This window comes from Nicotiana tabacum, chromosome 18 (assembly GCF_000715075.1).
Source record: "Nicotiana tabacum cultivar K326 chromosome 18, ASM71507v2, whole genome shotgun sequence".
Taxonomy (NCBI): domain Eukaryota; kingdom Viridiplantae; phylum Streptophyta; class Magnoliopsida; order Solanales; family Solanaceae; genus Nicotiana; species Nicotiana tabacum.
The window spans coordinates 149,524,830-149,539,360 of NC_134097.1; the positions used below are offsets into that span (position 1 = coordinate 149,524,830).

The following is a 14,531-nucleotide window of genomic DNA, read 5'->3' on the forward strand; positions in this document are numbered from 1 at the left end:
TGGTAGGGGCTTAGCTTAATAATATTCTTGCAATCAATCTTAAAGATCATTTTGGCTGTTCTAGCTGCTGTATGTGAACTATTTAAGCTTGTTATTTTTTCGTTTTTCTAAGAATTAGTGGTAAGAGGGAAAGAAAGGTGGTTGCCATGCAACTTGCTATTGTTAGCCTTTTGTATTAAAGAAGTTGATGTCCTACTGTCTGTGATCGTTTTGGCATTTCTTCTGCTATCTGAGAACTGTATAGTTGGTTATTTTATGCTTATGCTTTTCTCCGAATTTGTGGTAAGAGGGAGAAAGGGTGGTCTATGCAGTTTCTTATAAAATTACTTTTTATATTAAGGAAGTTGATGTCCTACTGGCCGCTGTGATTGCCGTTTATAGTTGACTACGTTTTATTGCTGTTATATAGGTTGCATTTTTTACATATCATATTTCAAAATTTTCATAGTGCTCTCTTATTCTTCTCAGTGTGTATGATTTTTTCTTTGGGGTGGGAAATTGGTGTTTTGAGGCAGTTTGCCCAGTTTTGAACTACATCTTCTTTTCACTTAGGATGCAATGACACATATTTGGAGATCACTGATTCCAGATTCAAAAAAGACAATTGATGAGCATTTCGATCTTGTTATGGATGATCTTTTGACTCAAAGCGGATCCCGACTTTGGCGATCACGAGAGGCTTCTTGTCATGCACTTTCCGATGTAATCCAAGGACGTAAATTTGATCAGGTAAAATCATTGTTTGTCATCTTATGCGCAAGGAAATAGCACTTGTATTTGAGAAACCATTGTAATGGTGATTAAAGTGGCATCCAAGAGTGTGGCCTAGTGTATGATGAAGTGAGTCAAAACGACCAAATCCCAGCAGAGGAGAAATCACTAGGTGATTTCTTTCCTTTACCTAAGCTTTGCGGGGAAGAGTTACCCAGTACGTGTGCTGGTGGGAAGTATCAGGTAACCAGTGGAATAATCGTGGTGCGTGTAAACTGGTAAACCATGATTTAGAAGTTGGTGAAAGTTTTTAATTTTTATATACACTAGGAACCATGCTATATGCAGCCATGCATGATCAAAACAATTTCATTTGTCAGTCTTGTCAAAAGAAAAGGAACGAAGAATAAAAGAAGAGAAAAGAGATTATTTTTATTTAGGTACTTCTCCAAAAAAAAAAAGAGAAGGATTGTTGTTATTGAGGTTATCATACTTGATCTAAACTTGGTCTCATAGAGAAGGTATTTGGAGCATCACAGAAGTACTTATTTTCTGTAGAGAAACCTGGTAATTCCACTCTGCATTGCTTGCGAGGAAGCAATTGATAAATAAGCTTTTCCTGGAGTTTTTTCTGTCTTGCGTTGTTATAATTTGGCATATTGTCCATATAATTTAATTTGGTGTGCTTGTTGCTCTGTTGATTCATGGTATCCCTTATTGCAGAGAGCATTATTGTTGCCTTATCTGACAAAGTCAGCATTGCATATGTTATAGGTTGAGAAGCACCTAAAAAGAATATGGACTACTGCTTTCCGTGCAATGGATGACATAAAGGAGTCTGTACGAAATTCGGGTGACAGATTATGCCGGGCTATCACTGCTCTAACACTGAGGTTATGTGATGTTTCTCTCACACCAGTTTTGGAGGCAACAAAGACAATGGAGATTGTGTTGCCGTTACTGCTATCTGAAGGCATAATGAGTAAGGTTGAAAACATTCGGAAGGCATCCATTGGAGTAGTTACAAAACTCACGAAGGTTCGCTTTTGGTTTTACTTCTAACTAGATAATTGAACTGCTGAATCTGTCTTGTTGACATATACCCGCAAGGCCATCTGCCTTTCCTTCTCTGTTAATCTTTTCAGTTTGATTCATTAGGGTGTTTCTGTTCAGATTTGATTGAGCAGAATTCTCTTTGCTTCGATATGCAATATTCTTGAATTATTGCGCCATTGTTGAATGCGGAAGTTCTTGTCTGGCAGTTGACAATCATCATGTGTATATGGTAAAAGATGTTTTAGATGAAAGAGAAACTTGCCTATTCCAATCTAGGGGCCATGCAAATATTCCGCCTTTTCCCTACTTGCATGAATCCAATAAGTTTGTTTTGATTTCAAGCCTGCATTTTACTTCATCGACTTTCTTTTAACAGTTTGTTCAATAATTGCAGGGTGCAGGTATTGCACTTCGGCCACATCTACCTGATCTAGTTTGCTGCATGCTTGAAAGCTTATCAAGCCTGGAAGACCAGGGGTTAAATTATGTTGAGGTGTGGTTAATACTGTGGTTTCTGATTTTACTGCTTTGGTACTTTTTATTGTCTGGAACATAATTTTATTTCTCTTTTCGTTTTGTATATTTTCCCACCTGTCTCTTATCTCAGTTGCACGCAGCAAATGTTGGAATACAAACAGAAAAGCTTGAAAACCTCCGTATATCAATAGCAAAGGGCTCTCCAATGTGGGAAACTCTTGATCGTTGTGTCGATGTTATTGATTCCCAGTCATTGGAATTATTGGTACCTCGTGTCGCTCAGTTAGTTCGTGTTGGTGTTGGATTAAATACCAGGTATATTGCAGGTTCCATATGGTAATTTACGTGGGAAATGCAATTTGGTTGGATTTTTGTATGCATTTATCAAGTTCTCTCTATCGTATGGGTCACCTTAATGATTATTTACTTTTCGTTCTAAAAAATTGAAGAGATTCCCATTTGTTTAGAGGTCAACTGCCATTGATCTAGTTCTTAAGTCTAATTCACTTTATTTGTTCTCCTATTTATAGGGTTGGTGTAGCAAATTTTATAAGCTTGTTAGCGCAGAAAGTTGGTGTAAATATCAAACCTTTTACAACCATGCTACTGAGACTTCTATTTCAAGCTGTCAAGGAGGAAAGAAGTGGTACATCAAAACGTGCGTTTGCAAATGCTTGTGCTACAGTTCTGAAGTATGCGACTCCTTCTCAGGCCCAGAAGTTGATTGAAGACACTGCTGCTTTACATCTTGGAGACAAGAATGAACAAATTTCATGTGCAGTTTTATTGAAATGCTACTTTTCCACGGCTGCTGATGTTTTGGGTGGATACAATGATGTGATTGTGCCAGTTATATTTATGTCAAGGTCAAAATCTCTCTGTCGTTTCTCTGTTTCATAGTCTGTGATGGTAACTGTTTATGTACATATTTACATTTCCATTCTTTGTTTAAACAAGATAACACGATGATATATAAATTCTTGATAATTAAGTTTGCATCATTTTCTACAGATAGATACCGTGGTGCAAGAAGTGATAACAAGTTCTAACTATACTTGTTCTTGTGTACTCGGACAACGCTAACTTCTCTTGACACCTCAAATGTTTTTTCTTTTAGTTTCTTTGTTACTTATGTTACCCCACAGAAATTGCCTGTTGGCGGCTCCACTAACAGTCTAGCAGTTGACTGGTGTTTCCAAACATCGCTCTCTTCCTTAAAGTTCATTTCTTCACATACACTTATCAGGTTTCAGAGTTAAACAAGAAGAGAATAAATGTTAGGCAGTATCCCTGTATTAAGACACTGCTCAAATGATGCACATCTATTGCCTGATTACGGCTTGTTGAATGTGAATCTTTTGCAAGTTCAGAGTCGTACTTAGATTTTTGCTACTGCACAATAGATTTATCGCAAGTGTTGATTCTATCTTGTGGATTTCCTCTGTGAGATGTCAGCTTTTATAATGTTAGGAGTTTCCTCTTCTTAAAGGGAACTTCTTAGAATCAATGAGTCTTCTTAGAATCAATGAGTCTGCAATGTTTATCTTAGAAAGCAACATGATTTCTGTTCTGCTAGAGTGGTCAAAGCTGAAATTTTGAACTGTCAGAACTACATTAACTCTAGCATCCTCAAGAAAAATGAAATCTGATGTCTAGAAAATTTACAACCAAGGCTAGAAATCATTCCTGAAGCCTTTAGATTGCATAGGATAGCAAACAAAAGAATAATTTAGAGTCTCTGCTTCAAACTTTCTTTTGGTGGATTCTATCATCTGCTTCAAATACATAAAATAATTTTAAGTCCTCCCTTCAAACTGGTATATCTTGGAACCGATTATCTTAGGACCCTATATTCTCACATGAATGGCAATTTTTATTGCCCCACTCTCAGAGTCTTGATCTTTGGGAAAAGTTTGTTAGCTTGAGGTCAGGTTAACACCTGCTTTTAATGTCATTATTACATACTGTTTCTTTGTTCTCTTTTTGGCGAATTTTTGGTACTGGCGGGTTTTGCTGTCAGTTTCTTCTGTCAATTCTCTGTAAGAATATGCCTTCTTGTTTCATTATTTTTTCCACCAAAATTTATACGTTTTCTGTTGTCAAGTGTTGCTCCAGTTAATTAGTGGCATTATTACTTCTTGTTTGAAGTCCATTTGCAATATTATTCAAATAATCCTGATATCTTCTTCCTTTGTGGTTTTGAAGCCTGTGCCTCATTTGTTGGCTACTTACATTGAAAGTCACCTCTTTTCTTTTCAAGTCACAAGCCTCTTAGCTGGTGGACCAGATCATTGAATTTAGCAAATGTTTCATCTTTGTGGCTGTTCTTGCAATTTATCTCATTGAAAAAGGAAGCTATGTGGCTTGACAACTGAGAGAAATGACTATTTGATGATACAAGATATCTAGGACCCCTTTTTAACGAACGTTTTTATATGTTATTTTTAGAAGAAAATTTATGAAGTTCTTAAACTTCTAGTGGCCGAACAGCCTGATGTAGTCAATGTGAACTCTGAACTTACTGATCTTTCTACCTCCACTTTTCTTTTCCTCTTGTTTTTCTGAATTTACTTCAGGGGGTTGAGGATTTGCCTTTCTTACATGCTGATACTTGTACAATATTTGCATAACTGAACCTTGTGCTTGTGCCGCGTGCTCATTTGCGGCTCCTAACTGTATTTTCAATTGTTAGTGCTTATCCGTTGTCACCAATAAATATCTTATGCAGATTTGAAGATGAAAAATCCGTTTCTGGTCTGTACGAAGAAATGTGGGAAGAAAATATGAGTAGTGAACGGGCTACTCTTCAATTGTACTTGGGGGAGATCGTTGAGCTTATCAGTGGAGGAATTATGTCATCCTCATGGTCTAGTAAACGGAAGGTATTAATGATGTTCTTATATTCACTCCTTTACCTAGACGAATACATGAAATTTAATCATCTGCGTTTTTCCCCTTTGCACCTTAACTGAAAAGGTATTTTGGGTAGTCTCTGGAGTTATACTATCCTGCTTATTTTCTCATGCAGGCTGCTCAGGCAATCAGTAAGCTATGTGACACCCTTGGTGAGGTGGTATCCTCACAGCACCATGTTCTGCTCTCATCTCTCTTGAAGGAAATCCCTGGACGCCTATGGGAGGTATGAATTGGTAGTTTTTCTTTTGCGTAACTGGAATTGTTTCCTCTTGTTCTCTCCATCCAAAGCTATGTGTATTGACTATATCAGTACACTCCAAATGAAAAAATTTATTCGAATACTACATGTTACAGTATATTATTGAGGTAGATAAAAGTTTGGGTTGAGATATCAAATACCAAGTCGGACACGATTATTCTAGGGTGGTTTGAATCCCAGAAGGGTTAATTTATCACCTGGATCGTTTTAGTTAAGCTTTATTGTTATTACTGTCACTTTAATCTTTTCCAGAATATTGTGAAAAGTAATCCCACTGCTTATGATACTTCTCGAGTAAATATTCCATTCAGATTTTCACAGTTCTACTTGTACATGACTTGATCGCATACAAGATTTATCTTCTCATTTAGGTGGATTCACAATTGGTGACCATGCACTAGGAATGAATGGACATCACGCTTGTACCGAGTATCGTTCATTGTTGCATTGTTGTGAGAAGTGATGTTTAACAGGAAAATGTGTTGATATGTTGCAGGGAAAGGACGCAGTACTCTGTGCGTTATCTTCACTCTGTATGTCGTGTCATAAAGCAATTTCTGCTGCTGATCCTGACTCTCCAAATGCCATTTTGAGTCTCATATTATCTGCATGCACAAAAAAAGCCAAAAAGTACCGTGAAGCAGCTTTCTCCTGTCTTGAGCAGGTAAATAGGCACTCTGGATGTTTATGCACCTTTATTCATGCAGGCAGGAGCACATGAATTTTTTTGCCTGAAATGTCTAACAGCAGTTGTGTGGATATTTTTCAATGAATTATTTTCATTTTTTGACCACTGATTACATGGAAGAGTCATTTCAAGACATAACACTTTCTTCCCTTTGGGAGTAATAAGGTCAAATAAAAGTCTTAGGACTTGCAAAATTTCGAGTCCCAATTCCCACTTAAAAAGAAATTGAAGATCTTAGTGAAATGACTTATACCTTCATTGTTGATTGCTATCAAATCATTCTTCTTCTTCCATAATCCATTAGAAATGCTAAGATAATGTAAATATAGAAATAACAATTTACTGAGAAGCGGGTATTGAAAAGGTACTGATATGTGTCTTTGTTGCATAGATATACTCCAGTAGCAGTATGTGTGTTCTATAATGGTTCAAATCCTCATTAAAACTTGTGCTTGTAGTGTTGTAGAGTTTGTGGCAGTTTAATTTTCATCAAACCTTCAGCTGAATTTAACTCCCTCCCACATCCCTCTTCCAGAAAAAAGACCCCCAAGAGTTGAAGAATGCTCAAAAACCTTAATCTATGTCTAGAATGTTCAGCAATTTACACCAAAGGGATTAAAGGTGAAACTTTTCTGCTGCAAGAAGTGGATAACCGGATAGATATAGCTTGATCTACTAAAGATGAAGCTATCACTCAAATAGAACACTTGTTTCATTGTTAAGCTGGAGCACTGATTTTCAGCCAAAGGGAGTCTTGAGGACTCCTTGCTACTCAATCATGAGTTCAGGATAATGTTTCAGAGATAGCTCTCTATCTGAAGGAAATTTTAGGTCATATGGTATAGTTAACATGGTCAGTGAGGATTCATGTAGCCAATTCCAACTTGCTTTGGGTTGAGGTATAGTTGAAAAAGCAACGAACCAATATTATACTGCTGTATGAAAGTTACAGCATATTAAATGCTCTTCAGGATATAAGTTGGCCAAGATAGGTGGATTTTAGTACATACGTTGGATGCTGATATGGATGATCTTTACATTGTTCCTTGCTTTCCATATCATTACAAAATAATCTAAGGTCGAAAGCAAATCACTTTTTCATTGTCTAAATTCTGCCTTTTGTTATCTAGTTTAATATTTGATCATTTGGAAAAATGTCTTACCATTCTCGTGTTTCATGGCATCAATACTATTTCCTTTGCTCTACTCTCATTTCAGGTTATAAAGGCATTCAATAATCCAGACTTCTTCAATAAAGCTTTTCCACAATTATTTGACATGTGCAGTCTGCAAATTAAAGGTATTGCATGAATTATTTTGTTTGTTACTGGCCTCATGAAAGATATAAAATAGGTAGTGTTGCATATTTGAGCGTGTTTGAATCCATTTTACGTCCAATATTTTAAATTTCAGTTTCAGCCCATTCAAAACTTTCTTGTTGATTATAAGTCTTCAAGTTAACATCTTTGTGAAACCTCTGGGTTACTTTTACTTTTGGTATTTATTAATATAACCTCTTGCAGAAATGCAAAGTAAGGTTGCGTATAATAGACTACCCTTCTTTGGATCCCGCGCTTAGCGAGAGCTTCCTGCACTAGGCTGCCCTCTCCCCTCTCGTACCCTTTTCTTAAAAAGACAGAACCTCTAAGCATCACAACATGCTTCATTGTGGGGAAAAAAAGGAGTTCTAGTTTTAGAGCTTCCTTGTGTTTTTTTGCCAAATTGTGGTGAAAAACTTTTGTAGTACCAATTGTGCCCTGGGCATTGGGTGCATCAGCCTAGACCTTGAATTTGAATAAACTTTTGCAAGTCACTTTCCATCTTTACCTATCTTGTGGGTTTATCCCCCCCCCCCCCCCCCCCCCCCACACACACACACACCCCAAAAACAATTTTTATAAAGGCTATAGGTCTCAACAACAACATACTCAACGCATTCCCACAAGTGGGGTTTGGGGAGAGTGGTATTTACATAGACCTTATCTCTACCTTGTGAAGGTAGAGAGGTCACAAGGTAGAGAGGTGGTTTCTGGTAGACCCTTGGAAAAGATGGAGACATGATTCCTATAGGTCTCTGAAGGAAAAGATGGAGAAATGATTTATCTGATTATGTCTTTTTATAATTTTCAGGAGACGACGAGGATTTTTCTTCTGCACATGACAAGATAGTAAATTGTGTAACAGCAAGCATTTACATAGCACGCGCAACTGATATTATTCAACAGCAGAAGAACTTGATTGATTTTTTCTTAATTTCACTTTCACCTAACTTTCCATGGGCAGGTATGCCCCTCATAACATTCTTTATCCTTATCAAGAGAGTAATAGTTTTCCCTGTCCTGATATGCTTGTTTCCTTTCTGCAGTTAAAGTGTCTGTTTTTTCCTCAATTAAGGAGCTATGCTCAAAGCTGCACACAGAGACTGTTGATTCTCAGGATACTTCTCAATATACCAGCATAATTGCTTTTGTTCATGAGGTGATTCATATCCCAAAGTTACATTTATGCCCTTACTAGTGTACCTGGATTCTAATTGAAATTCTTCTGTCACTTCCAGTTGTTCTGCAAAACCTCTGTGAAAGTACTTGAAATTATACAAACAGTAAAAATTGCTCAGGTATGTCATCTTCACTATACTGTTAAGCTTATCAGAAAGAAAATGTATTCCCTTTTCAGATGTGTCATTAGTATTATTTCATCTCGTCCACTATCTACACCTGATTGTCCGCTGTTACATTGAATGGAGCTCTCTTCATGTTGGTGTCTCTTCCTACCTTCACTTTTTTCCAGTTGCGAATTGCGATATCATCCTCCTCACTTCACCAATTCAGCTAATTTTCCCTGCTGGTTAGAATCAATTAAGAATAGATCGCGGTTGTATACTTGTTTCTCAGCGGTCCTATCTTCTGGTCCCCCAATCTTATTCTATGGTGATAGAAGTTAGTAACCTTTTTGTGGATTTGACATCCTTTCTGATCCCACAAGGTTCCCACAGCACCATTTAGCAGTTTCTGCATTGAAACAGAAACGTGAGTGATGCTGAAATGAACTCTGATCTCATCATCCATTTGGCAAAAGCTCAATCAAGTTATAGCAGACATTTTTATGACTAGTATTTGCAATCATAGAAATTTTTTTTAAGGGAAAGGAAAGGATATCCTGTGGTTTCTTGCTCAGTTTGTTAGTTCTGGGGGTGATATTTTTTCAATCGAGTTATATATATATTTTGATAGTTGATTGTGCACCTAAAACATTCTATCCGTGCACAAACTCAGGTTCACATTGCAGCTTCAGAGTGCCTTCTGGAAATGGTGAACTTATTGAAAGCTACTGGACAGTTGCCTGGTGGAGAAGTGGCAGTCAGCCGCGAGTTTGTGCAAGTCTATGATGTGGAAAAGAATGAGCATGCTAAGTCTTTGCTCAAGAGATGCATTGACATCCTAGAAAACCTCGAAAAAGAGCACAAAGTTTCAAGTTGAATTCAGTGATAATATCTGGACGACAGGGATACCCTTCGCACGAAATGCAGAACCCATTGCAGCTGCATTGAATCTGCTAGAGGCTGCACTCACCAATGGGGAAGAGAAGATAGGTAGCTAAAAACAAAAATTGAAATTCAAAAGATCTTGAGCTTGTCAAGCAAAGCTGAACTCTACTATACTATAATGTAATGACAAGTCATTTATTAATGATTATTATATGATTGCATGGAGATCAATCATGTAACTTCTAATTTTTTGAGTCAATGAAATTTCTAATTATCTCTTTTTGGTGTACTCATCCTTTCTTTTTTGTTATTTTCAGACTATTGATCTTGAACAGTTAAAATTTATGATTATTTAGGATGTCACATTAGCTAGGTTATATTTTGATAACTATCTAAAAGTTGAGGATCAAGTGAACTCACTGGTAGAATTGCTAATGTTACATTTGATATGTATAAAGTTAAATTCTCAACAGTGAAAATGTCGTGCTTTTCTATATCATTAATCCATTGAACTACTAGTAACTTCAGTTTGAAAAAACTTAAAACTCAAATACTATTTTGAAACAAGATTTAAAAAAAAACAAGATTAATGATAAGAAATAATAATAATAATAATAAATGGTGGAAACTGGTTCAGCATTCAGTCCTTATTTTTTACATCCTTTTCATAGAGATTTCATTCTATACTTCACAATGATTCGGAATGTTCGAATACAGGAGTATTTAGTTTAATTAACCAGAATGGATCATCAAAACAAATACAGAAGAATTCAACTAGTGTAATGGCTTGTCTCTTGCTGTAAACAATTAATGACTCTCCTCTCTCTTGTTGTGAAGTGCTTCACTTCCATGAAACAAGACTGAAATCTCTCTTTCAACAATACCCAACTGCAAAATTTGTCCATTTTGCCTTGTAACAGAAGTCGCGATTCTATTTACCTTCAAGTGGTTCTCAAAGAAAGTCTTAGGACGGCTCATAAAGACCCAACATATGCCCATCCACACACCTCAATGCAGCAACCTACAAGAGCCATGTACGGTTTATGAATGATGGTTGTAAACTAATGCTGATTGCAGCACAAAATTCTGAATCAATATGTAGACAACAAGCGTAAACCAGTAATAGATTGCCAGTTAACAACTATAAGCAAACCATATAGATATGAACCAATCCTAAGCAATAACACAGCTTTATAACACGGGAAAGAAACTTATGTCCGTTCAACTTATAATGGTTTAGAGCAGCAGATCAAATTGCAATCTCTTTTTATGCTAAAAAAGGAAAAAGAAAAAGAATGCCAGAGTCGTGAAACAGAATAGCACAGCTAGCAACTAGGATAAATAGTTCAGATTATTCAATAATAATATTACTACAATAACAATGATGCTAATGACTTAAAGCGACAATAAGAGTAGACGAATAACCTTATGAAATTTTGGTTACCTTTCCATGGATTTCATATTTGATGGGGCCATCCAACTCAGCACCTAAAGCCAATAGCTTAGAAACTGAGTTATTTATATCAGCAACTGTAAAGGACAGGAGGGATGAGTATCCCTTCTGCACAACAACGTCACTGTAAAACTAAAGTTAGCAGCTAACCAGTTGTATGATGTTCATTAACAAAAAAATCAGAATCACAAACAGGAACAGAGCGACCAATTGATACAAACTAATTTTAATCAGTAAGCAAAGACAGATAATTGTCATAGTTGTGCCAGTTTGAGCTGCAGGCTAAAACTTAAAACTATTGCACGCAATATTGTCAATCGGCTACTTAATGAAGTTTTGACAGAAGAACAAAAAAGAAAAAGGACCGTAGGGCCATCACACACATTCTCGGGTCCTGAGATCATATATTAAGATCTGATGATTGGATAGAGGAGCAATGACTTAAAAAGCAGCTGAATACAAGCCACAGAATACAGTAAGCCAATGATATCAAACTACGCTACCATATGTTCAAATGCAAACTAAACAGAATTCTTGACGAAGCTGAAGGCATATCCAGGACTGTAAGGGTGACGCCATAAGAGTTGAGGTTTATCATAACTCGACCTTATCTTGACAAGTACAAACTCTATCAAATGGCAAATCATCCTAATACACACTGAACTGGAGTTATACTCTATCAAAGGAGATTCACTGAGTAGCCTTGACATCAGTAAAAGAAATGATTGGAAGCCAATCTTGTTATCATTAATCTACAATGCCTAGTCCAATAGGAGTTGATTTTATTATTCCTCCTCTTAAACCAAATTTCCTGTCAGAATTGGCCATATGTTATTCCTTGATCAAAAGCTAACACAGCAAATATTTAACTCACTATGATGTAAAAACAAAAGATTTTCTATCCAACTAACTCTAACGAAAGATAAAATTCTTTTTTTTTCTTAAAGTATATTAACCAATGATCTAAAAAGACATGCCAATAGCAAAATTACTAGCACATTAGGTGAAAAAAGAATTCAATCGAGTCAATGTTAATCTCCTTAAACATCATCAACCAAAGCTGCATTATTTTCTTTTTAGGCAGCCAATTAAACACTGTATTATTTTATGCTGGAACTAGTTATTCCAAACCATAAACCAATCGATCCCTTACAGCTGGTTCTAAAAGATCATAATCATCAGCTGTAATGTTTAGAGGATTAATCGAACAAGTTATTGCTATTTTACCCTTTTGGATGGGGCGAAACAGCTGCAATGGAAAAAAATCCTGAAATTCTTAAAAACCAACTAACTTTCAAATCCCAGAACCCAAATATGTGAACTTTAACACAACTTGATCAACAATCAACTGTTTGGTTAAATGGGTGTCCAAGAAAATGAAAAAAATACAGAAATTCTCAAAAACCACTAAATTGCAAATATAACCACACTAAAGTCTAAACTACCCAACCCCAAAATCCAATCGATCCCTTACAGCTGGTTCTAAAAGATCATAATCATCAGCTGTAATGTTTAGAGGATTAATCGAACAAGTTATTGCTATTTTACCCTTTTGGATGGGGCGAAACAGCTGCAATGGAAAAAAATCCTGAAATTCTTAAAAACCAACTAACTTTCAAATCCCAGAACCCAAATATGTGAACTTTAACACAACTTGATCAACAATCAACTGTTTGGTTAAATGGGTGTCCAAGAAAATGAAAAAAATACAGAAATTCTCAAAAACCACTAAATTGCAAATATAACCACACTAAAGTCTAAACTACCCAACCCCAAAATCCAAAATGTGAACTTTAACACATCTTGATCGAAAATCAGCTGTCTGATTACATGGGTATCCGAGAAAATGAAAAAATACAGGAAATTCTCAAAAACCACTAAAATTTCAAATATAACCACACTAAACTACCCGACCCCAGAACCCAAAAATGTGAACTTCAACACATATTGATCAAATAACAATTGTTTGGTTAGATGGGTATTCAGGAAAATTGGAAAAAGGGAGATAAAAATAAAAGACCTGGGTGAATGCATGAGAGCAAGTTTGAGGGGCCCAGATTGGAGCTCGGCCCATCTATGAGTACAGACATTAATGGTGAAATCTAAGCCCTCTGAGTAGAATCTTGCTGCTTTTGGTACGTCCTTGTGTAGCTGCAATACCCATCTCAACGATGCCGCCATTTTTACCTGTGAGTAGGGCTGGTTTGAGAACCGACAAAATCCGACATAAAGAAAAAATAACTTAATTAATTCGGTTTCTTTTTAGAAAATCCATCCAAACCGAAAAATAAATATTGATAAGCGACAATGTTTAGGAGCTTTCGATTACTGTCAAAAGGTGTTTGAACTAAATCCTAAGAAAAAAATTAATTTTTCTTCAAAACTTTTGAATGCAATTCTCAATTTACAATAGTATAAACTTTTTTATGTAGTCCGCTATAGTCCTAATTACAAGAAAAATAACCATGTGTTAGTTATTTATCCATTATTATCCAAATTTTATTTAAACAGATATAGTCAAATTCTTTCATGATTATCTAATTATCATGTACTCCAATAGTTATGCTTTCAAGCTTAATTCTACTTATAGTAAAATGTCACTTATATTCTCAAATACTCAGTCAGTACCAAAACAGTCTCTTAAGGAAAAAAAATTGACTATCCAAGAGTCAAATAAATAAATTACGGTTAAGATCTCTAATTCTTTTAAAAATCTTATAGTAATTTACTTCAAGAAAAGTAGTACTCATTTCGATCCATAATAAGTGACACTTTTGCTTTTGATATACCCCTTAAGAAAATACTAACTCCTGAAGAAAAAAAGTATTTTAACTAAATTACCCTTAATTAAAAATTTTACTTTCATTGATGTCCGTAAACTAATCCTATTATCTCAATTAATTTTAATGCTTACATATTAAATTTAGTTGATGCACTCGAAATTCTAATTGAATAGTAGTATATATCACCAATAATACTAAGTGAACATAAAATTATGCCCAAATGGTCTCCTGACCACTTAAACTTATACCAGTTAGCAAACCTGATACATGAACTTACATTTTTTTCATTTGAACACTCCAACTTGACGAAATAGATACTAATAAACACTTTCTATTGAACGTGTTCGCCAATTGCTGTGACATGAATGTTATGTCACATATTTGGTCTTTATTACATGACATGTGGATTTGTGGGTCCTATATTATTAAAAAAAATAATCCTTAAAATTTTTAATTTCTTTTTCTTTCTCTTTTTCTCCACTGTACGCAGCCAATAGCCCACCAACAACTCCAAACCTCAGTCATTTTCAACCACAATCATCTTCTTCCTCTTACATGAAAGCTTCGTATTCAAATCATAATCATCTACCATTGAATCACATCCCTCCCCCCCCTCACCCACCCTTTTCCAGTAAAATTTATTGTTGTTCCACCAATCTAAATCATCCAAGAAGCCAACAAATATTTATTTCAAAGTATTT

The 14,531-nt window shown here is 35.8% G+C and overlaps 2 protein-coding genes across 4 annotated transcripts in view; one reads left to right on the top strand and one right to left on the bottom strand.

Annotated features, from left to right (window-relative positions):
• The window catches only part of LOC107793918 (uncharacterized), a 34,793-nt gene extending 24,920 nt beyond the window's left edge, over window positions 1–9,873 (top strand). For all 3 annotated transcript variants that reach the window (XM_075237462.1, XM_075237460.1, XM_075237461.1), the window contains exons 23-35: window positions 553–729; window positions 1,486–1,749; window positions 2,162–2,260; window positions 2,375–2,559; window positions 2,775–3,110; window positions 4,973–5,126; window positions 5,273–5,383; window positions 5,916–6,083; window positions 7,326–7,407; window positions 8,238–8,390; window positions 8,473–8,585; window positions 8,665–8,724; window positions 9,383–9,873. In XM_075237462.1, coding sequence (XP_075093563.1) covers window positions 553–729; window positions 1,486–1,749; window positions 2,162–2,260; window positions 2,375–2,559; window positions 2,775–3,110; window positions 4,973–5,126; window positions 5,273–5,383; window positions 5,916–6,083; window positions 7,326–7,407; window positions 8,238–8,390; window positions 8,473–8,585; window positions 8,665–8,724; window positions 9,383–9,586 — 2,106 coding nt within the window. In that variant the 3' untranslated portion in view covers window positions 9,587–9,873. The remainder of the gene's footprint in view (window positions 1–552; window positions 730–1,485; window positions 1,750–2,161; window positions 2,261–2,374; window positions 2,560–2,774; window positions 3,111–4,972; window positions 5,127–5,272; window positions 5,384–5,915; window positions 6,084–7,325; window positions 7,408–8,237; window positions 8,391–8,472; window positions 8,586–8,664; window positions 8,725–9,382) is intronic.
• Window positions 9,874–10,316: 443 nt separating this feature from the next.
• Window positions 10,317–13,487, bottom strand: LOC107793919 (uncharacterized). Its single transcript, XM_016616368.2, has 3 exons — window positions 13,068–13,487; window positions 11,039–11,171; window positions 10,317–10,615 (listed from the first exon to the last, which is right to left on the bottom strand). The coding sequence occupies exons 1-3, from the start codon at window positions 13,226–13,228 to the stop codon at window positions 10,559–10,561; spliced, it is 351 nt and encodes a 116-aa protein (XP_016471854.1). The 5' UTR covers window positions 13,229–13,487; the 3' UTR covers window positions 10,317–10,558.
• Between the last annotated feature and the right edge of the window lie 1,044 nt (window positions 13,488–14,531).